Source organism: Dermacentor silvarum, chromosome 8, assembly GCF_013339745.2.
Source record: "Dermacentor silvarum isolate Dsil-2018 chromosome 8, BIME_Dsil_1.4, whole genome shotgun sequence".
NCBI lineage: Eukaryota > Metazoa > Arthropoda > Arachnida > Ixodida > Ixodidae > Dermacentor > Dermacentor silvarum.
Window position 1 is genome coordinate 23929048 of NC_051161.1, and position 23122 is coordinate 23952169.

At 46.0% G+C, this 23122-nt stretch overlaps 1 protein-coding gene across 1 annotated transcript in view; it reads right to left on the minus strand.

Moving 5' to 3' along the window:
• The window catches only part of LOC119462005 (uncharacterized), a 195876-nt gene that overhangs the window by 6264 nt on the left and 166490 nt on the right, over positions 1–23122 (minus strand). The window contains 4 exon segments of the mRNA XM_049672054.1: positions 2166–2208; positions 4611–4771; positions 9957–10144; positions 11477–11587. Coding sequence (XP_049528011.1) covers positions 2166–2208; positions 4611–4771; positions 9957–10144; positions 11477–11587 — 503 coding nt within the window.

Consider the following 23122-nt stretch of genomic DNA (forward strand, 5'->3'; position numbering starts at 1 on the left):
AACACTCGGGCAACATGGGCCGCAGCTTTGTTCCGCGAACTCAGTGACGTGTATACGGCGCAGTGACAACCGGAACTTTGGAAACCCTACTCATCCCTCTCAATACAGCGCAAGTATAGAACACAAACAATGCCTGCAGTGGACTGAAAAACTGAAATTTGCTGAAGTAGTGGTTCGCGGTATCTGAGGACATTTCAGTTCGGCTTGATTAGAACTGAGGTGTCCTGAAACGGTGGCTATAGAGCGCACGAGACAAGTTTATCAAAAAAAAAAAAAAATAGTTGAGGCTTTCAAAAAAAAAAAAAAAAAAAAGAAGAAGAAGAAAGAAATGGCGCAACTGTGTTAGCAATCCTTCGATAACCTTTTAAACAGTCGACTGGAATTTCGTGAAACGTCGTTTCTCTTATCACTTTGATACTGTCCCTGCCTTTAAGCGGGCGCACGCGCGTGTGGCTTGTTCTGCTTTGATTTCTTGAAGACGGTTAAACCTTGCCGACCATACTGACCATGCTGTTCACCTGGAATAAATTATAACTTGAAGTCAAGAGTTTTGTCCACTTTTCTTTTCGGGTTACTTGCGCTGTTCTATTTTTCAATTTTAACAGCGAAGCTGTTTCAGCCAGCCGTAATTTGTGGTGCGTAGCAAGAAACTATCAAGTAAGAAAAACTTTCTTGCCGAGGCGGGATTCAAGCCCGCGTACCCCCGGTCCCAAAGCGAGCGTCGTAACCACTAGGATATACAGCCACGCCTGCAGAGCATGCATTTATGCGAACCATATACAGTATGATTGCGTTCGAGCGTCGTCGTCTTCGTCCACAGCTGGCGCGTTCGTACGCTCGTGCTCTGCGAGGTGAAGAGGTTTTAGGCGCTACGAGAGCGAGAGAGAGACGTATTCACGGAGCGGGTCTCCTGGAACGCGGTGTCGGTGTTGCAAGCTGCGCTATGCAACGCGCAGTGACGGCCGTAAGTTCGAGACGCGCGAAAAGAAATTATCATCATCATGAGTAATGAGATGAAAAGTTCGCGCGCACTCCCGGAAAATTCTGGGCTATACGATCGCTCAGCGTCGCTGTTTCAAGCGTTGCGGCCGAGTGCAAGGTCATTTTTTCGCACATCACAGTGCGATTTTTATTACGCGCTTTACCGACAGTTATTAGCGTGCTTAGGCGAACAGCCCACCAGAAAGTTCCTTTAGAAATTGTATTTCACATTTACGTTGGTATTCGTCTGGAAGAACTGCACCTACCACTTTGCATGGTGAGCGATGACGTCTATTCCAGAAGCAAGAGGGACTGCGCAGGCGGGAGCGGAACTAAATAATGGCGATGGTTACTGTCGGTTTATAACAAGCAGTCATACTCTGGGTTGCGGAATATATAACGGCAGGGTCGTTTTTTTTCTTTTTTCAGTTTTTTTTTGCCGACGTTTTTATTTCAATTTCTGCTGCTGTCACTCAAGAGAATAGCTGTAGTGGCTCTTTGAAAACAGAAGCAACAGATAAGGCTGGAACTTGGAAGAAACATGCCACAATGCACTGTTCTATAAGGCATCAACATAACGATTAACGACGGAACAGCCCGGTATTACGGGTCCTTTCAATACGCGTAGACGGACCGAGCAAGAGCGGCTGAGGCTTAATCATGACACCGTATACATGTAGGCCTAACACAAAGATTTGAGTGCGTTAGGACAAAGATTGATGAAGCATTCCAGTGAAGCCAAGATCGAGTCGTTTTTTACTAAGCACTTTTTCGTTTCAGGAACGATATGCCATTTTTGTGAAAGCGAACATCGAAACAATGTCTTAATTTTGATAAAAGCTTCGCAAGACGTCGTTCACCTGACGGATCAGATAACGGTTCAGCCACCCAGTAATTTAAACCTCGAAACACGGAACGTCTTTCTGCGTTATTAGCAGATAGCATATAGAATGATTACCTGGACACAACGAATCAGGTATTGCTCGCCCGAAATAAAAGCATAATAAAGCTTGAGTTGGGGGTGAGCTAATTGATGGCGTCAAAGTAGAGGAGTCAGACCCGGGAGTTATCGATCATAGTAGCAGAACTGCCACGTCCGAAGAGGTTTCTAGACACACCAAGTATGATGGACGAGCAGTCATTCATTAGCCCGACATGATTTAAGCATGAATTTTTAGACTCACCCTTGATGCGATGCAGGCGACTTGGTTCAAGGCACTGATCCATCTGCAGAAAGAGCGAGTATTGTCAAACACGGTCTGCAGAAAAAAAAAAGAAAGTGAGAAAGGCCGAGAGAGACGTGAGGGCTATCTTGACCTATATATAGCGAGACGGCGAGCGCAAATTAGCCGGCCGCCGGCGCCGCAGGGTTATTACATGGAACACGCACGAACGGTGAGATCAGATAGGTTGATAAAAAATGGACGATGTTCATAGGTGTGACCACGTACGAACACTTTCAGGCCGTCAAGATTGATGAATATTATTAAATAAATAAAAGAAGGGCTCATCACGATTTTAATATCAAATGACAATACATCGGGCAGGTTCCGGGCTGGATAGCGTGACGCGATTTTCATGAAATTTGGCAAAATTGCGCAATCCAGCCAGTGCATTGTGGAGAACAGAACTACGTCTTCACTTCCTCCTTTCTGCAACCTCGGACTTAGACGACGAGGTAAAGAAAATTCCGCGAAAACTGCACGTTAACAAAACAAGGAAGAAAAAAACAAGTGACACTGTTTCGAGTCTCAAGATTTTCGGTGCCAAGTGCCAATTTAGGGTCCAGTGATGTCTCTTAAATCTTCATAATATATATATATATATATATATATATATATATATATATATATATATAGATGAAACGTGAATTGAGATAGAAAAACATAACCTCTGTAAAGGTCGCGAAGGTCGCGCAAGGGTATACGCAAAGGAGCAAGGTAAGTGTATAGAGGGCAGTGGGGTTTAACTGCATTGGGAGGCGTAACGAAGGGGAAACGCAGTTTTTCTTGGAAGAAATGAGGTTGTGGGCTGAAACGCAAACTTGAAAGAAACAAAGCGAGGAAGCTCTCAGTCCCTTATTGGTTTACTTCCTCTTATGCTAGAAAAAACGAGGACAAGCCCCAAAGGAAGAAGTAAAATAAAGAAGAAGCAGGAGACAGGGGGGGAGGAAGAGCAGTAAGAAACGACCAGTGAGGGCGGTGAACATAGTAAATACAAGCAATGGAAATCCCTTTCGAGGTACTCGTTCTTTTTATTTTTTTTTCCCTTCCGCGTACCAAGGCCGGAAATAGAGAGACAGAGATGAACAGTCTCTGGCAACAAGGGGTAAAAGGAGGAAATTGACGTAGAAGAAGGGCATTGTGAAGAGGAGAGATTGGCGCATTTGTTTTAGGCAAGGCCGGTTCGCTGTTTGAGTACCAAGACAGGAAACCAGCGGAGAAACCAGTGGGGAAACCAGAGAGGAACTCGAAGCTAGAGTGGGTTAGTAAGGGAAGGCGGGAACCGGACTTTGGGGCCACCTAAATCTGTGCAGTGTGACCGATGCTGTCAGCCGCGTCAGACAATCGGGAGCTAGAACCGCAGCAACGGCCGATTCGTTGCCCGCCGCCAAACCCTCCCTTCGGCTTAAAAGATCTCAAGGGGCGCTGAGGAGCAACGCTCTATACCGGTTAATGTATTCTTCGAATAATTAGAATAATCAATTTTTGTGTCATTAGAAGTAAAAAAAGGCTGATTACCAGCGGCGAAAATAGTGTCCGGCCATTACAATGTTTAGAATTTAGGACACTAATTTAGGATTTTTAGAACCTCAGAGCCACTATCCGCGCTAATGTCACAGGTTTCAAAGTAGGTTACCGGCCGTTTTGGCGCAGCAAAAGTTATCTAAGCTAGTTAGATTGAGTTCCGTAGATTGAAGTAGACGCTTGCATAATGTATGGCATTACGGCTATAGCATGGTGCGGGAACTTCAAGGAGGCATCGCCAGCTGCCTTCCGTTCTTGCATCTTTTATGTTTTATCGAGCCTCCCGGCCCTTACGATGAGAGCGGCCGCTATTGCATAGCAGAAGGGTACAGTTTCATTAATATATGCGGTGAAGAGAAAGAGGCCAGAAGGCAACATGGCGACACGAACACTATGTTTTTAATCGTCGTTCTCTGTTTACCCCAGTCTACTAATGAACCATCTCATGTTTCCTCCTCCCCACATATCGTTACGGGCACCTCCATCAAAATGTTACTGGGAAGAAGAGAGATACAATTGTATACATTTATAGGTTATTTGCAACGCGTTCAGTGACATGAAAGGCAGTTGGAAGGCAGATGGAAGGCAGTTCCGCGTGAATCAGAGAGCATCGTCAGAGAGCTTCGTCTCTGGCAGTGCACTGTAACAATATTATTTAGCGTTCCTTTAACAGAACTTCCGCCCCGGAAGGATTAGCGGCGTCCATTGGGCGAGCCCTTAACTCTCTGAGGCAAGCAGCAGGTTCTCCTTCGTGATTTATTGACCCTGTACCCGCAGCCTTCGCTGCACTGCATGGAATTGGTCAGACCACGCTCGACTATGCGCAGAGAATGAGAAAGTAAGAGAAGAGGAACAAGAAGAAGAAGAAGAGAAAGCGCGTGCCTTCCGGCAGCCTCTTCGTCGTCGGCCGCGAAATAGATGGCGTTGGAGTTGGATGTGGTCCCCGGCGATTTGACGACCTTGAACGCGTGCTCGGCCCCGGCCTCGACGACGCGGCTCACCGACACCGCCTCCAGCATCACGGCACCCACCATGTCGTAGGCCTGCGTGGACGCGCGTGCACTTGTTACGCAGGTAACCACACGCGCGGTCTAAACGCGCGCCCTCCAGAGGCAGACAGGGGCAAGGAGAACCCGTAATGAGACCAGAAAGGTAGCGCGGAAAGAGGCGTGCACAAAAATAAAATGAAAAAAAAAATAATTCAAGACCAGTCCTCCCTGCAAAGGTGGATGACCAGCGGAGCTGTAAACATCGTGGTAAGAAATCTAGTGGTAAAGACTTTATTGCATCACTCATTGTAACGACGGTCACAATGGATTTGTGGTCGCTATGATATGCACTGATCGGCATACTCGCAATTGCAGACACATTCGTTGATAATGTCAAATCGATGCAAGTACGCCGCTGGGTGATCGGTTGGGCCGTATGGGTGTGGTATCGCAAGCAAAATGTCTCCGACAGGAAACGCGTAAACCACTCCCTTTTCGGTCCCGACACATCCCCATTGAAATCGCCGACAACGACCAGAGGGGTAGTGTCATCGCAACTAACCCACGCAATGTGAGTAGCCATGAACCTTTCGACATCGCATTACGACATCGAATAGCCTTTTGCGTCTCTTCGCGGCATTCTTCCATTCGCGACACTGTGGTGCACTGTTGGTGCACTGTTCACTACGCTTTGACGAGTGCTTGTATGACCCATTGCACTTTTTGCTTGCTTACGAGGTTATGAGCCATTGATGATGATAGTTATTGGGTGCGGACGCGAAAATTCTATGGTACCCTAGCCATGTACAGCTCCGCTGTAATTAACAGGTTACTCTATCTGTCTGAGGAACTGGGCAAAATACACAGCTGAAAGATGCATTCGTGACGCTCTTTTTCACGAGCATTTGTTGCTCAGCTCATTTTCGACCTATTTGTTGCTCAACGAGAAAGCATAGCAAACAATTAGGTATAACCGTGGTGGCTCAGTGACTATGGCATTCTGCTACTGAGTACGAGGTCGCGGGGTTGATTCCTGGCCGCAGCGGCCACATTCGTATGGGAGCGCGCGCGGAATGCGAAAAAGACTCTTGTACTGAAACGTAGGTGCACACTAAAGAACCGCAGGTTAGGGAAATGAACCAGGAGCCTCAAAACAAGGGGTTCCTCAATACCCGTGTGCTGATTTAAGATGTTAAATGCCATAGTTTGATTTTGATTTGAAGAGATTGTGGACATTAGAGTTTAAATTAATTTGGAGTTTAGCGTTGGCAAACCCACAGGAAATAAGATGGGCTTACCTAGAATACCCAACCCCTCCCCATCCTTGTGGGAAGCTGCTCTTTCCAGCACAGCATTCGACGACCAGCGATGCCTGATCGACCGGTCCAGCCGGATAGCAGCAGCAAATGGGGCTCTGGACTGAGGGCTCCGCCCTCTGGGACTTCGTTTTAAAACATCAAATAAAGTTTTCTACTAGTACTACTACCTCTACCCCTGAAACATGACAACCGTTTTCCAGTTGTCTTCATGACGCACCTTCAAATGCACTTTGCAAGAATTCTGGTGATATTGTGGTCATTAAAGTAATAAATAAATGGCTTGCTAAAATTAATTAGTACTAATTGCGTTATTAGTAAGAACCCGGAAGATACAAAAGGCTTCTTCAAGAAGTTCCTAAGAACACAGTTGGTTCCGTCCACACACAGGACGTCGCTTTTCTTTAAAACTTGTTCCGTGTTAGGTGGGGCACCCCGCAAAACGCATTCGTGTTAGAATCACGGGACGTGCCCTACGCTACTTCTGGAAACACACGTACTGCCGTTTCCCTTCTTTTGCGAAAGCAAAGCGCTGCGCTGAGGCGCGCGGTAAATCTCGATAACAGGCTTATGTAGTTGTCACATTAGCAGACACGAAGGAACTGGGCAGGTGGGCTATATGGATGCGCTATTATTGTCTCGTAGATTGTGGCCACGTGGTAGTGTATTGACTTAAACTGCGTGTGCATCTTGACCCGAGAGCCTCAGCGCCGCTTAGAGGCGGTTGATCCTTTCGTTCCGGGTTTTCTGCACAATACGCACGCTCTAAAGGACAAACAAAGTGCATAACAGAACAGGCACGTGGTCCGCGAATCGGCCAGTGTCATGCTGCCTGTAAAGTAATAGCAGCGCGCCAGCGGTTGCTTTTTTTTCTCGTTTTACACTTAGCAGGCAATCTAATTCGCTCAAGCTAGAGTCCCGATTATAGCCTCGTATTTATTATTGATCATTAGCGCAACCGCTAAATGAGCTCGTTAGTGGCGCCTAGGGAAGCCATGTTTTGAACGGCTTGTCCCATCGGCGTGGAAAACGAGGGTCAGCAAGCGTGAAAGTGAGCCATATGAGAACAGCCAAAAAGGAAAATAAAGAAAAAAGAAACAATTGGTGCCACACAGATGAGACTTCTCTATAGCTCTCGATAAACTAAACACACGCATGGAAGCGAAAGCGATCTATGGAGCATTTGCAGCACCGGCGATCAGCCAGCTGGTTCTAATGAGTCCGGAAGCAAGAAGTTACTACTTAGCCAGCTCTTACGTAGTGACCCGTTATACAAGCTACAAGGGCATACTGTTTTATCGTCACATAGTGTGCTGCACTTGCAGTGAGTACATGTTCGCTCGATTAGCGTTGTGCCCCTTACATTTGCGTCGCGTGACGGTTCAGTCGGGCGCCTTCTCATTCTTGGTAACACGTCAGGCTCCAAGTGCGGAAGCGAAGGCGTTGAAATAGGAAGTGTATATGCGCCGCACTCGAGAACTCAACGAAGAAGCACGCCACGCTCTAGCAAGTTGACCGGTGCAAACTTCAGAACATTGTTCAAGACATAGCGATACAATGTTCGAGACACGCAGGCGAAGGTAATTACGGCGAGAAATAATTTAAGGAAAACGAGAATTAAATCAAACCAAAGCGGTTTTAGAGCGAACGTTGAAGTTTTGTTGGGGCTGTCCCGTCTTCTGCCGCGACCGCCCGCCGTCGCTTCTTGCACCTGGGGAAGCATTCTCCACCTAGTGGACATGTCCATTTCGTTTGCTGCTGAAGCGCTTATTGGTTGTGGCGCCTGGCTTCTGTTGAAGCGCACCCCAGCCCAACCAATCAGAACTTCAACAGCAGACGAAATGGACATGTCCACTAGGTGGACTCTAACAGGATATCTCCCCTGTGAGAGACGCAGGACGGCATGCTCGCTCACGAGTACAATGATTCGCTAGACGCTCATTTCACAGCCGAGAGCGTTTAGTGAATGACGAAGGGTGTCAGCCGGCATGGACGGGGGTGTGAGTGCTGGTTAACGTGAGTACTGACGAAAGCCAGCGACGGCGAGTTTTGGTGTACGTGAGTATATGAACGTGAGTGACTGTCGGCGAGTGTGAATTAGTGGACGTGAGTATGTATGCGAGGAGGTACCGGTAGAGAGAGAGGGGGAAAGGGAAAGAAAGGCAGTGAGGTTAAATAGACTTTATCCAGTTTGCTACCCTAAGGGCGCATAATGAAAGCCAGCGAGCGTTGCTGAGTATAAGTGGGTGCGAGTATGGAAATGTGCCGGCGAGCGTGCGTGCGTGCGCGTGAGTGTGAGTGAGAGCATCGCCCGCGAAATTATTCGTGAGTGAGTTACGAGTGAGCATCCGCTTATTGTGCCGATGTATGGCACTGCGAAACGCTTCCTGTGGTTCTCTGCATTGCGCATTATCGGAAGCCTGAAGTTTGCTCGGTGTCGTTAAGAGGACGTTTAATGCACGTTCGCGGCTAAATAGCAGATAGAGGACTGATTATTAGTCGCCGCATTCTATTTGATAACCAGTTACCGGGCTGCAACCATTGCCACTGTCATTGGAATACAGAGGCCGTACTCGTAGCGACTATTATTATATTTCGTTCTTTCTTTCCTTTCAGTAGTGGCTCGGACGCTGCCGGCGCGTCGGCGTTGTTACTGGGATCTGGGGCTAATGACTGATTGCTAAATGCGGGAAATTGGGAAACAGGACACCTCAGAAGAAGATACACATAGAAAGATCGAGCGCTGTCTTTTTTTTTTTTCGATCGCTGACTAATAGTTTTTTTTTTGTAACGTTGGGCGTTACAAAATATACCATTACAAGACAGGCCAAACGCGCAGGCGCATACAAATCGAAAGAAATATAGATACCCTTCTCCACATCCCCACAGAACTTTCTAATGCATCTGATTAATAAAAAAATACGTTTCTGCACTGACCAGCGACATAGATGTGTCACTTACACAAGCGCTACCTCTTCTTTTGATAAAAAACGCTTCCACAATCTCTCGGGCACATTTGCTACTAGGCGCGACGAATGGTAAAAAAAGAAATGAAAAAAAAAAACCCAATCATTCCAAAATATGGTACTGCTTTATGCTGGCGCGAAATTCTCGCAACAATCTGTCCGTTTTTGAAGTTCTCCGTCATCTTCCTGTCATCCTGCGCCTACCGCACGCTACAATGTGACCTATTCTAGTGTGTAGGACAGGAGGAGGAATTTGCAGGTAGAAATCGCAAGGTTATCCAGACCGACTTGGTTCATGGGATTTAGATTCTATGACCGCCGACTGGTGTGCTTACTGCTATTGTAGCCAGTTTTAAGTGCTGTATTGTTCTCCGGGCACAAGTTGGCTGCAATAAGTGTTAGATTGATAATTCTTTGGTCTTATAGCACCGTTTTGCGCCTCTTCCCGTTCACTTTCACCACACAGTTACAATACCAAAGCAATGACAAGTCAAGGTTCCTGACGACTTCTTTTGCCAGGCCAGAGAAACATGATGGCGTTAATCGCGATGACGGCATCTGCGAAAGACGGCCATAAAAGCTGTCGGAATTGCACTGCTTAATTAATTAATTAATTAATTGGTCGATCAACTGATTGATTGATTTGTGAGGTCCATTGTCCTAAAGCAGCACTCGGAGTATGAGGCACGCCGTATTAAACGACTCCGGATTAATTTTGACCACCTAGGGTTCTTTAATGTGCACATAAATTTAAGCAGACGAGTGCTTTTGCTTTTCGCCCCCTTCTAAACGCGGCCATCACGGCCTCGATCGAACCCGCAGCCTCTAGCTCAGCAGCGTGACATAATTATACTGTAACGGGCTACTACCGCATAACGTGCCATCGCTGCTACACCGCGCAAACAAGTGAGAGAGAGCGCGCGAGCAAAGCGCTAGCTTAGAGGAGAGGTGACTCACGCGTTCGTTCTTGTACCAGTAGAGGCGGTTGTCGGGCTTGAGCACGAACCAGCGCCGGCACCAGCGTTTGGTGCGGCCCCCGCTGCTGAGCCGCTGCAGGTAGCCCCACATGATGGGCGGGTGCTCCTTCACCTTGGGCGTGAGCACGTGACACGTGCGCGCAAGCTCCATCACCAGCACCTCGGTGCCTGCACACCACGGGACGACGACAACCCTGGGCTCAGCTTTCTATAGCATTACTCTGCCCGGCGCAACGTGAGGAGATATTTCATTTCATTTATTTGGGCCCGTTTACAAGCAGATGGAGGGGGCCAAGGTATAGAAGCTGCTTGTCGGCAGCTTGAGTGGTCCCTGGCCCCCCTTTACATGTTGGCGGATCGGTGGCAAGAGAAAACTTTCGATAAAGAAAAACGAACAATATAGGTCGAACCGTTTAAGGGAGCAATCACAATTGGTTACACTGTAAATAAACGTGGTTTCACTGTACTACGGTGATTTAAATGATAGCTTTCGCAAGACCGATGAGCTCTGACGGTGTCAAGGTATGGATGTAAATTGATGTCGGCTTCTAGGTGAGAATTTAGTAGTCGTGGCAAGGTGTTCGCGATCCCTTGATGGCCGTAATTTGTTGTCGAAACAGGGACGAACCATGTTTAGTGGCTGCGCATGTCAAATGTGGTGCGAAACGGAGGACGATCCCAGGCAGACAAGCGCCGGCTGTTTAATGACGGTTGACGGCGCACAACGTAGAAGACTTCAGCACGTACGCAGCGTACACCATGCTAAAAGGGTGAGCGCAATTATATCTTAAAAAAAGGGCATTTTTGGAGCATACAGTGTGGTAGAAGTGTCACTAACATTCACTCAGATGCTTTCTTTCGTATATGAAGCACTTCGATGAGTTCCCTAGCCGTTTGGTCTAGGTTTTTGCCGATAATCTTAACGTGCGCAAAGTGAGCCTCGCATAATCAAGTTTCATGATGCGCAGCGTCTTATTTTTTTTTCTAAGCTAGTCGCGTGCCAGAAGAAAAGCTACAAAAAGGAATCATTGCCTGGGCGGAAGAGGTCGCCGCAGACAAGCGGCCATCTACAAAGCCCTGAAATTTCTCTCAATAAAGTTGTTTACTCCTACTCCTCCGAGTTAACGGTGGTTTGATGCTGTATATTAACGCACAGGTTGGCGGGGCCATATTGTAAATAGCGCAAGTTCTTCGAAATAACAATTAAAGCTCCAATAAACACGATTTTACTGTAATGAGTCGATAATACACTTTTTATTGTTTGCAACATAATTGGTGTTTTATCGTTTACAATGATCCAACACGTATGAGTAAAGAAAGTTTGTAATAAATGTATTTGTATATAATTATTCGATATTCAAGAGATTCCTATTTCATTCGAATTTGCTTTGTACTCAATTCATATTCGAAAATTCTGATTTTTATCTGAAAGATTACGGGTGACGTCTTTTTCTTTACTTATTTAGTTTGTGGCGCTAGTGGGTAGGTATGCGCGCTTACCTGCGTGAGCTATCCGAACCACTTCGGAGTGATTTGCCTCCAGCACGCTGATGCCGTTTATACTGATGATGATGTCTCCCACCTCCAAGCCGCATGACTGTGCCGGCGTTCCTGAAAGGTGAGAAATGAAAACACACCTTCGTTAAAAATGAACACTAAATGAGACCAGCGAGTTAATTCATGCTTATTGTCTCGTAGATTCAACTTTCGGTTCAAGAAATAGGGCAGCCATGCCAGCAAGCGGAGACTTCCTGCGCCAGACACGACGAAAAAAAAAAAAAAATAAGGAGAAAAAAACGATCACAATATTTTCGCGTATTTGTGAATCGGCGCTTTCTTTGCTGTTTACTAAGATGTCCTCACTTTTCCTTCACTTCCACGTAGTTAAGCGTTCCTCGCTTAATGCACGCTCTGGTCCTCTTTTTGCTCACTTCGACTTTTCTCCACATTCAGCTGGTTCTGTATCCGACTGCTTCCCTTCTCCATAGCCGACTTCTTCAATTTTCTGTAGCCGGCTTCTTGCTTCTTGTTGCTGCTTATACCCATTATAGGGGATTGGCCAAGAACGTTCTCATACCCAGCGGCGCATGCGCAGTTGCACATACCTATGGTGTCCTAAGGTATCCATTCGGGCATGTACGCAGTGGCCCAAGTTGTTGTATAATCGGCAAAACTGCAGCCACCACCCACGCAGAGTGCGTTGAAGAGGAAAAGACAGCCTCGATTACAAAAAAAAAGAAAGACCGAGCGCTGCAGTTACCTCAGAGTTTTCGCACCGCGGCTACGCGCGACGTCATGAAACTTGGCAGTGACTGCTCAGGCCTAGACTATACTGATGATGAACAGGAAATGATTATATTGTCAAACTGGACATAACGACACAACTGCTTTTTTTTTTGCAGGTTTATTGCTCAAGAAGGCACAGCTACGAGTAAACGAAATTCGTGAAATGCATAACGGTAAAAATGAAGAAGCGATTATAGCATTGTTTAGACACAAAATTTAGGAATGAATGTATAGACCAAGGAATGTAGACGCAGGAAAAACGTGCTTTCTTAATTGTCGCTTTTCGAACACGGTATTTATAAAACAGCGTATAATTTGTAGAAGCGCTAAATTTTCCAGCATTGAGAGCGCCTAGTGTATAAACGAGTTCATTCATGACTGATTGGTGAACACGATTCTCGTAATAATGACTAGGTTTTCCAAGGTGCAGGTGTCACATTGTTGCGGGTGTGTGCTTCTTGCTTCTTTTTCTTTATGTAATTTTACGTCGATGACGATGCGTGACCAGTGCGGTCGAGATCCCCGGCCCGCAGCAGGGCTTCGCAGTAATGAGCTCCTTTAGAAACCTGCCCTTTCTTGTGCGGTAAAACATCACTGTCGGTGTTGCTGGAACTGACAGTGATTGACGCAGCGCCGCCTTCTACAAGACACGACACAACAGCGAGATGCTTGTGGAAAAGATACAAGAAACAAGATACGTGTTTTCGAAGCCACTTAAGAGGAAGCTTTAGCTCGGGGCCAACTCCGATTTCTCTATTGAAACACACGTAAAACAGCGAAATGCTTTTATGATAGAACCGCGCTTGACCAATTTTCATGAAGTTTGTTGCACTGAGAGAGAAAGTCAAATTCTACCGACAATACGAAGCAGGTTATTGATTTCGGGCGTGCAGTCTTTTTAGCAAAATTTGCCTAGAGTCGGAGCGTTTAAAAATAGTATAGAGGCAATAAGTTCACAAATCCTTAACTCCGCACCAAAAACAAATATCGCAGTTCTGTACACTGCATTCGTTAGAGCATCTAAAGTGGACAAAGTTGAAATATAAAATTTACTACTTACGCGATTTTGTTACAATGTTTACAAAGATGTTGAAGAAGTCCTGCTCGCGAATTAGTAGTATAATTTGTAGGGGGGAATAATGCACCAATTTTATCCGCTTTAGATAAAATATTAGGCGCAATCTACAGAACAGATATATTTTTTTTCATTAATTAGTGACAGAGCTGTAAAAATGCTATTCCTGCTTTTTTTTAAAGTTCGCAATTTTGAACAACTTTTAAATAAATAATCTACCTCTGAGAGTTACTAAATTAAAAAAAATTCTTTTAAATGCAACACCACTCACAAAATTCGGCCATGCGGTTGACAATAAAAAAATTTCTCTGTTCTTATAAGCATTTAGATAGGAGCCCCCCGAGCTAAAGCTTCCTCTTAAAAGCACAGTGTGGGCACGTTGTAGCCGATTCTTGGTAACTTGATCACAAGGTAGAGAATATATATATATATATATATATATATATATATATATATACTAGCCAGTGAAATCGCAAAGTCGCTGCAACAGCCTGCGAAGCCCGAATAAAGTATATTGTTCCTCCACATCATCATCATTATCAGTTATCATCGTCAGTTCTGTCATATGTTTAGACTGCACCATCTTCGGGATCGGTCCCCGAAAGAGGCTAGAAGCAGAGGTCAGAAACTGACATGCGCAATACAGAAAAGTGTCGCTAGCTCGCCAAGAAAAACACTGTCTTAAAAAAAAAAGAAGAAAAAGAAAACAGCGGAAACACGAACATGAACAGCAAGAACACGAACATTATAACAGAATATTCCTGCTGTGTGTTTCATAAACCTTTGCAGCGATGCTTCCCAACAATGCCACTCAGACAGCCCCAACGCAAGCTTCAATCACTATAAGAAGGTGCGAGTGCGTACCCCGTCTCACAAACTCCTAACAGTGCAGTGAATGCTAGGGCTCGTGTCAGCCAATCACTGACGAGAGCTGGCTGCCTGTTCCACAAAAGAGAGGAGGAGAGCTCGCTCATTGTCCGATAGTAATGTTTCCGTGAAGATTCCAGTTATTCGGTGTCCAGCGATCAAAGACAGAAAATGGAGGAGCCCTTCTTCTGGGCCTCATACGAAGAACTGAAAACTCGTGGTATCTTCAGCGCAAAGCAGCAGGCAGAATAAGAGGACCGGCCATCGGCGCCACACGAAACTGTAATACTTTATTAAAACCACGCCTAAACGAATAGTTCCAAACAATCCTGAACGCAAGTCACGCGTACGCAGATCACAAGAGACCAAGAACGACTGTGGTGCAGACACCAACGCTATTCACGTGCCTTCCACAAGGCGAGCTTCCTTGGCGGACAGGGCAACCAGCACAATCATTTGAGTTCATCCGAGTTCTTGAAGATGCGGCAACCTTCCCCAACATCGAGCGCAACCTTACTAGTGCGCCTCAACAAGATACCTGCGTTGTTAAACGACGGCAGGCATCCACCTAACTTCACACAATGATCAGCCAAGTGGCTTCTGCAAGCGCGCTCGTTAGTGCGCTTCCTATAACCCAATATTTCTGGTCGGCTGACTCGACAAATAGCTTTAGCTTACACTGTGCGCAGCTGGCGATATGTAGTATGGCTATGCGTGCACATACACGGTATCCTTTCTAAGATCCGATCGCAGTCCCAAACGCTGGGCAACACCAATGTATTATTGCCAGCGCAAGCAACATTCCCCCACCACTGTTTTTTTTTTTTTTTCTTTCTCTCTTGCTCATCTTTATCCAACGCTGGCCGAACTCTACGCGACAATTAATGATCAGGCGGCTGTTCAAAAGTCAGCTCCAATCGGCAAAAAGAGAGAAGGGAAGACCTACGGATATAGCCCGCTCATGTATCGAGCCAAGCCGGATCCTATAAGGGTGGCCGAAAGCAGCAAAAGAAAAGAAAACGAGAACTGCTCGGGCGTCGTAATGGGTCCGTCCGCTCATGAGAGCGTCGTTGGCAGTCTCTGTGCAACGATCGATGGGGGTGGGGAAAGGGGGTGGGGGGAGGGGGTGATGGAGGGGTGGTCGTTTTGTTCGGCCGCTGAGCGGACCAAAATTGGCCCGGAGTATCCATCCTTCGCGGCGTCTCGTCCGGCGCGAGAGTTTGTCCTTGGCCGCCGGCGGCAGGCCAATCAGAAATCGATTTCTTGCCCCGGATTTCTATGAGTTTTGATGCCTTCCTGTTTAACCATTTGATCGGCAAAAGCAGACTGCCGTTTTTTTCCAATCCAAGTACGCGCACATTACGGCACAGACATATCATCGCGTGTGCGCGTACCAGAGTGCGCAACGCATGTGAGAGCGGCAAGTCCGCGAGTTGATGCTGTGCGCGCATCAATGCGCAGACGCCCGAACGCTCACGTACACTACGCATAATAATTTTCATCTTTGTTTCAGTCAAACAAAGCACATAGTTGCGTAGGAGACGGGCGTAAAGGCTCAGAAAGCCTGGCGTAGCGCCTCTGCCCCAAACCTCCTTTTCTCCGCTTACACACATCTCAACATTGAATAAAACAAAATAAAACTTACACCGATACCAGAAAAAGAAAGAAAGAACACATGGCGGCTGGACACTAGAAGTAAACCAATTAGATGTAAAATTTATATGCAAATGGTTTGCACATGCAAACATCATGGAAATGAAAATAATACCATACACAACTTAGACGGCACAGAAAAAGAAAATTGGAACATATGCATGACACAAGAAGCTGTGAACACGGTGGGAAGTTGGTTTGGGTTGTTAATAAATATGCTTGAATTTGTTTTTTAAAATGTGAATAGAAGAGCTTTCACTATTTAACGTGATTACCGAAGTGTGGAATTTGATATGCTAATTTCTGTGTGACGCTGGTAGTACGAAGTCTATCTTTTTTGTGAATGTTGTGTCGCAAATTGTGGCTGTGATCATCCAAGAAGAATTGCTGAAAAAGTTCACGTGGTATAAATTTAACCTCGAGCATGGCATACAATCATCGCGAATATTTTATACCTGATAACGTTCATGCTTTCTAAAAAAGCGGAGCTGTATGTGAGCGAAAAGACACTGCTTCAATCAAACGCAAAGATTTCTTTTGTAACACACATATATAACTTAGGTCAGTGTTTGTCATGGTCCCTCACACAAGAAGGCAATAATGAAGGTGCGAATGTATTGTGTAGTAAACTTGCATGCTTCTTTAGCCATACCGGAAATAAGTGACGTAACGTGAAAATTATACCAATAGCTCGGGAGATGTTGGTCCGTAGGTAGCTGATGTGGACAGGCCAGTCTATAAGTATTCGTGAAAGAAAGCCCCAAGGAATTTGTACGAAGTAACGCGGTCAACAGGTTGTCCCTCGAAACTAATAGTGTTTTCGCCGTAAACTGGCTTATTACGAGGTAGAAGTACAATATAGTATAACAAATCGCAATTTCCTATAGCCGTGTGCCGCCACAACTACCAAACCGCATATATATATATATATATATATATATATATATATATATATATATATATAGTTCGAAACATAGAAGCACGTAGGAAAAACATAACAGGACATAACAGGACATAACAGAGTGTAGTTTTTGTGCGTGTCACTCTTGATGAAGGCCGGACCCCGGCCGAAACGTCAGTCCTGTTATGTTTTTGCTACGTGCTTCTATTTTTTGTACTACTTCTGTGCCGGCTCCGGTTACTCTTTACTTCGCTGATATATATATATATATATATAGAGAGAGAGAGAGAGAGAGATTCATAATTGTATATTTTTCTGGCTCCTCGAATGCTTCCATTTAAAAGATGGAAAAGTTAAAAGGGGCGTTAAAAGTTGAAAGAAAGCAAAGGAGAGAAAGAAATTACGGTACAACTTTAATCTTTTCCCGCGCTCGGGATATCCAGGCCGCTTTTGCGTTTCCCTCTCCAAATTCTGCAGGTTTCGTTTTTAGTATGCGACACGTCCTTGTCGACGACGAGATGAATAAATAAAGAAGGAAACGGCATAATGATTTCGTTGTCTCGTCAGACCGCTACTACAGCCACAATGAGAAGAACACACACACACACACACACACACACACACACACACACACACACACACACACACACACACACACACACACACACACACACACACACACACACACACACACACACACACACACACACACACACACACACACACACACACACACACACACACACACACACACACACACACACACACACACACACACACCACACACGCACACACACACACACACACACACACACACACACACACACCACACACACACACACGCACACACACCACACCACACACACACACCCACACCACACACCACACACGCACACACCACACACACACACACACCACACACACACCACACCACACACACACACCACACACACACACACACACAGACAAAAAAAAAGGAGACGAAAAAAGCAAAAGAGGAACTAGGTGATGGGTACTTTCTGTCGTCCGTCTATTGTGGCGGGGGGAAATCTTTTGTCACCGGACGTTTTTGTTCCCGAATAAATGTCTCCGAGTCCACGCGAGGCCCAATTGAAACGTCTCGCTTTTTAATTTGCTCACCGTATAGCTCACAAGCTCAAACGGAGACGGCATGGCTGATGTTTCTTTCGTTTCCCCTATAGCGTTGCCGTCACTTTCTCATTGAGCTCGTTGTGTCATTCTTGGTTGTCCTCTTTTTGTTATTTCTGCGCTCTTTAAACTTCGATCACCACATTGACAAAGCGAGACTCAAAAAAAAAAAAACATTATTAGCGTCACTATCGTGAAGGCAGCGCACTAAAGCCACCGACAATCGCTGCCGCTGCGAGCCGAGGAAGAAATTCGTTTGCTACAATTGAAAGGGTTCCGAAGCATCGACGGGCGTCCACGGGATATAACAGTATGCAGAAGGCAAGCGTGAGAGGGTTCGGAATCGGGTGCATACAGAAGACGCAGATTGCTCACTCCAAGCGAGAGAGAGCCCAGTTTGCAGCGGCGTAAACTTAACGCACGCAAGCGCAAAAATAGCGCGAGAAAGCACCGAAGCCCTCTGGAAAACCACGTGAATTAAAACTATATATATCGGCAGAGGCGACGAACTGATAAAACAAAACAGAAAGAAATTAAACAGGAAAGGCACGTGTAGAGCAGCAGAAATTCGATATCACGAGGCTCCTTTGACGTTATGAAGGAAATAGAACGACTCTACAAAAACGAAAGGATAGAAACCGGACATGGAATTGGTAACGAGCGGTCGATGTACATTTGTTATCAGACAGTGCAGCGGAGTGAGAAAAGGGGCATGATCATTAGAAGAAAGAAGGGAAAGATAAAAGATGAAGCAGAGGCTAAGGAAAATACCTCTTGCGGGCTTTATATATTTACAGCTCGTGCAGCTAGAACTCCGATCGGCGTTTCTTTTGTGATAACATGTTAGTGTTGGCGCTCCATATATAGCGAGACGCGAAAACGAACTAGTCATATAAAGGGGGGGGAAATGCACTGGTGCTGAGAATTCATTATGCGCTGCATAATGAATCGAGGCCTCCGGCCGTCGTTTCCTTCCACCAAAGCGTAGAAAAAAGAAAAAAAAAACAAGCCAAAAATATATAAAAGACAACAAGGCTGTGATGCCCCCCCCCCCCCCCCCTCCCGGTTGCGCTGCCCTTATTAAATACCAAGTAAACACCGCGACCGCTCAGAATTAGTCGACGTTGAGGGGAAAAAATGAGACTGTAAGTCGAGACCGATGCGAATGAAACTAGGACAAACAAACGCATTTGATTAGATCGAGTATGTTAATAAGCCAACGCGTGGATTTGAATACCCCAGGAAATGATGAGTGTTAGGCGCCTGAAGTTGGCCGACGCGCAGCGCCGTATTATCGTCGTTGGAGTGGCCTGCGCCTCTGGGCGCGTCGTTAACGAAAACCAAATAGCGCAGCCATGACGCGTTGGTCTATGCTATAAACCATCCAGTCAGCGTAGACCTAACAGCGAAATGTGTCCGCAGCTCCCTTCAGCTGCATGGCGTCCAAAACAATGGAACGACTTTCAGTGACACCTTTTGTATAGGCTCGTCCCTCAATCAGTTTGTATTGTGTGCGGTCTTAACGGACATTCCCAGCCTTCAGGATGAACCCACAGTGCAAAACGTTCTGGGGACTGCACAGGATGGGAAGGTATTAAATTATTCATAAGCGTATGCTTGAAGCGCCGCGAATAACGTCAGTATAATGTCATACCCTCCAGTATTTTATTCAGTGCCTGCCCAGTCACGCCAAAAGTGTGTGCCAGTTAAAGGGCACCATTTTTCGAGCAGTTGGCCAAAGTTATCGAGGCATAGTTATGGTGCCGTCAACTTTGTTCAATTGTGTGTCAATCGAAAGTGAAAAAAACAAAAAACAAAAAAAAAAAAAAAAAACGGCAGCAACGCGCAGCGGAAGTACCATCAACAGCAAGTATAAAATGCTCTGGAAGGCGGGGCCGCTGCATCGCAGAACTGAATCCCATGCATTGCGGAGGGACCGGGCCCGTTTGTTATAATAAAAGAGTATGATTGCGCAGGCTTCGTTTTGGTTTCGATTACAAAACCGGCGTTGCGCTTCCTTTTGTTTGATGGTGGCGACACCCCAAGGCTGCGTCGTAAAACACGCCATGTACCCCAGCCTTTCTTCTAGACAGCGTGTCTAGCACTGGGCCTTGAAAGAAAGAAAAAAATAAAACAAAACCAATCATCGACGATTATCACACACCCTAATGCGAAATTTGAGAGCAGCTGTTTAGGAGGTTTGAATTCGCGTTATACTGAGGCAAATAATTTGAATATGAACGGCAGGGTGCTTTCTCGGCAGTGGTGCTGAGCCTCTGCTCGTGCAGCTTGTATCGCAGCAGCGGCAGATGAAGCACTTCCGCCGGTTGCGTCGCTCATTGTTCAGAAAGAAAGAACACGGGGGGTGCGCGTGGCTCGCGTGGAGCTCATTCTCGAGCGGAGGCGGCGCAGGCAAAGTAGCGCATGCGCAGTGGGTCACCGCCGTGGAGCATGTCTCATGCGGCACTCCCCTTGCATCCTCACCCTTTCGCCATACTGTCCTCCTCCGCTTTCGACCTCATGGTTCCGTTGCACCCTCCTCCTCCACTGTCCTCCTCACACTCTCTTCGCTTTCGCCTTCCTTCATCCCCCGCTGCGCTCAGCGTTCGCTCTTTCATTCTTCGCTGCCCTCGTTCGCTCGGTTACGAAAGATGCCGAGGCACGCCGACGCTCAACGCAGGAACGGGCGCCTAGGAGCTGCGCTCTAAAAAATATATCTAGAAGAGAGCACGACGTCAGACGTCCCGCCATCGCAAGACATCTTACTCTGACGCCGTTGTGTCCCTGTGGAATCACGGGAAATGTGTACACAACGCTTTGAATCTTGGGAGCAGCACGCAGCTTGGTTCGTGGTAGGATTGAGTGCCGCTGGCCGCGCCGCAGTTTCCATCGCTTTCTCCAGGCCGCGCCACTCGCTTTGCGCGCGCTGCATTTGATGCGCTTAGATCTCTGACTTTATACCTGGGAGCACTGCTGCCGTTGAAACGGCAACACTGCCCTCGGAGAGTAGGCACGCGTGATTATCCGCGCGTTACAACTTCCAAGCGGCCGTGCAAACGGCGTAGCAGACAAGCGACGACGAACCCGGCGCAGCCTCGCGGAGTGACTAGGAAAAACCGCTTGCCCTCACGTGCTCGGGTGCTCTTATGATCCCCCCCCCCCCCCTCTTCTTTTTTTGACTGGCCTTCAAAATTGTCACATGACACTTTGCTAGTTTCGTTCATTCCTTCATGTACTGGGCTCTCCTGCCACTCACGCGTGCTGGCTTCCTGAATGATGATTATGCGACGTGTGCACTAACTTGGTGCCAGCCTCTTCAATGATCAAAATAGTCGGGTTGCTTGCGGATGCAATCAATAACTGGAAGCCGCGAGAAAAAGCGCAGCAGAAATAAGAGGATGAAATACTAGGAGGAATCCCCAAACCAGTTTAGATTGGTACAGTGTCATTTTGATATAGCATTACCCTTAAGCCATTGCTCTTTAATGATAAAATAAGTGGTATAGTTAACTTGCTTTTAGAATTTCGCGTCCAAACCATGACGCTGATGACGTTAGAGAGACGTCATGAGTTGATAGCATTTTCGTGCATTTAGGACACCTTTGTGCAGAATTTCCCACAGCTGACATGGCTTAATCATTGCCTACTTGAGGCGCAATGAGATATTTATCTGTGAATGGTTGTAAATAGTCCTGGGCAGACGCTGTGGTAATACGGGACGTCATGGAAAGACAGCGCAGGAATTTCAAGGTGGCATTGTCAACCATCTTCCGTTGTAGTAATAAAATTTGGGTGAGAGCTAGCCACTTCATCTTCAATATATGCTGAAATACCGCGAATGAAACGAGGACACAATGAAAAATACACCTCACAGGACAAGAGCTGTGGTGCGTTCTTTTAGGCGCGCATACTGTGATGCGTGATTTCTTTCTTTTCTTTTTTTGTACGTTCTCGTTTTAGTCGGCTGTGTTCAGTTAAGAACGTCGGTGCATAGCCGCCGACCCCTTTTGATTTTGCCGAAAAATATATATTTTGCTGGCCGAGTCCTTAGAACCACAAAACCAGTGTTAATGTAGCGAAAAATACTTTGGATTCGCAAAAAAAAAAAAAAAAAAAAAAAAAAAAACCAGAAGATTGCACTGAGCCAGAGCCGCTTTTTGTGAATTGCGCGAACACGGTATTTCGATGTGATCCCAGCAAAAAAAAAAAAAAAAAAATATTGTAGCTACGGGTTTCAAAGATTTTCCTGGCATAATATGAACAGTGTACGTCGATAAAATGTTGCTATAGCTTACAGTGTTGGTGCTGTCATTTTAAAAAGAAAAATCGAAAATACGACACATTCTGCAATAACGCTCAAAGTTTTGATTTTTTTGCTCCGTGTGTATAGCAGTCAGAATTTTCGAATTTTCCCAGAGGGTTGCAACATATTCGGTTAACAAGCATGCTAAATACAATCGCCGAGAGTGATGTCAAACGGCAACCAAAAATGCCTAAGTGTGGGCATGTCTCTGAAAACGCAATGTCTCGCTCGCGATAAGGTGTTAGCCTATTTGGAAGCTTACATGGAATTTGATTGTTCAGCTTAACATAGTTTTATAACCATTCCGTATACATGGTTCAACCAGATCTCAGAGAACTAATATTGCAATGAACCGATTCTCTTTTGTTTTGATAATGCCTGCTGCAAAACAGCCATCAACGTTTAGTGGCTACCCATTTGGATGCTACTCTGGACACTCGAATGTCTCCATATTGTCAATTTCCCCATCTTATCATCTCCAATTGGCTCACAGGAACACTGCGCCGTCTCTGATTGTTTCAAAAAAAAGAAAGAGAGAGAAAAAGGAAGCAGGGAATAATTTGGAGCCATGGTCGCTACAGGCATAGTTAACTTTACAGTACAGTAGATATAGATATTTTAATAGAGAAAATATGCAGTAGAGATAGGCGAAATGCCAGCCTGCAATATATGTAGAAAAATCTGAGCGAATGCAAGCCAGGGGACTATATTTGTCGCCGCCGAATGTCAACAGTGATCATCATCAGTTATAATCCCCATCGTCTCCTGTTCTCTATGCCTCCAGTGTTTCGGCATCCGGTGAACGCGTTAATGCGTTCGCGGAATACCGTGACCTTTCACGACCTTTAGAATGCGTTATTGCGAACATTGTTCTGCGCATGCGTGCACCTTGACTCTCTTTTTTTTACTTAT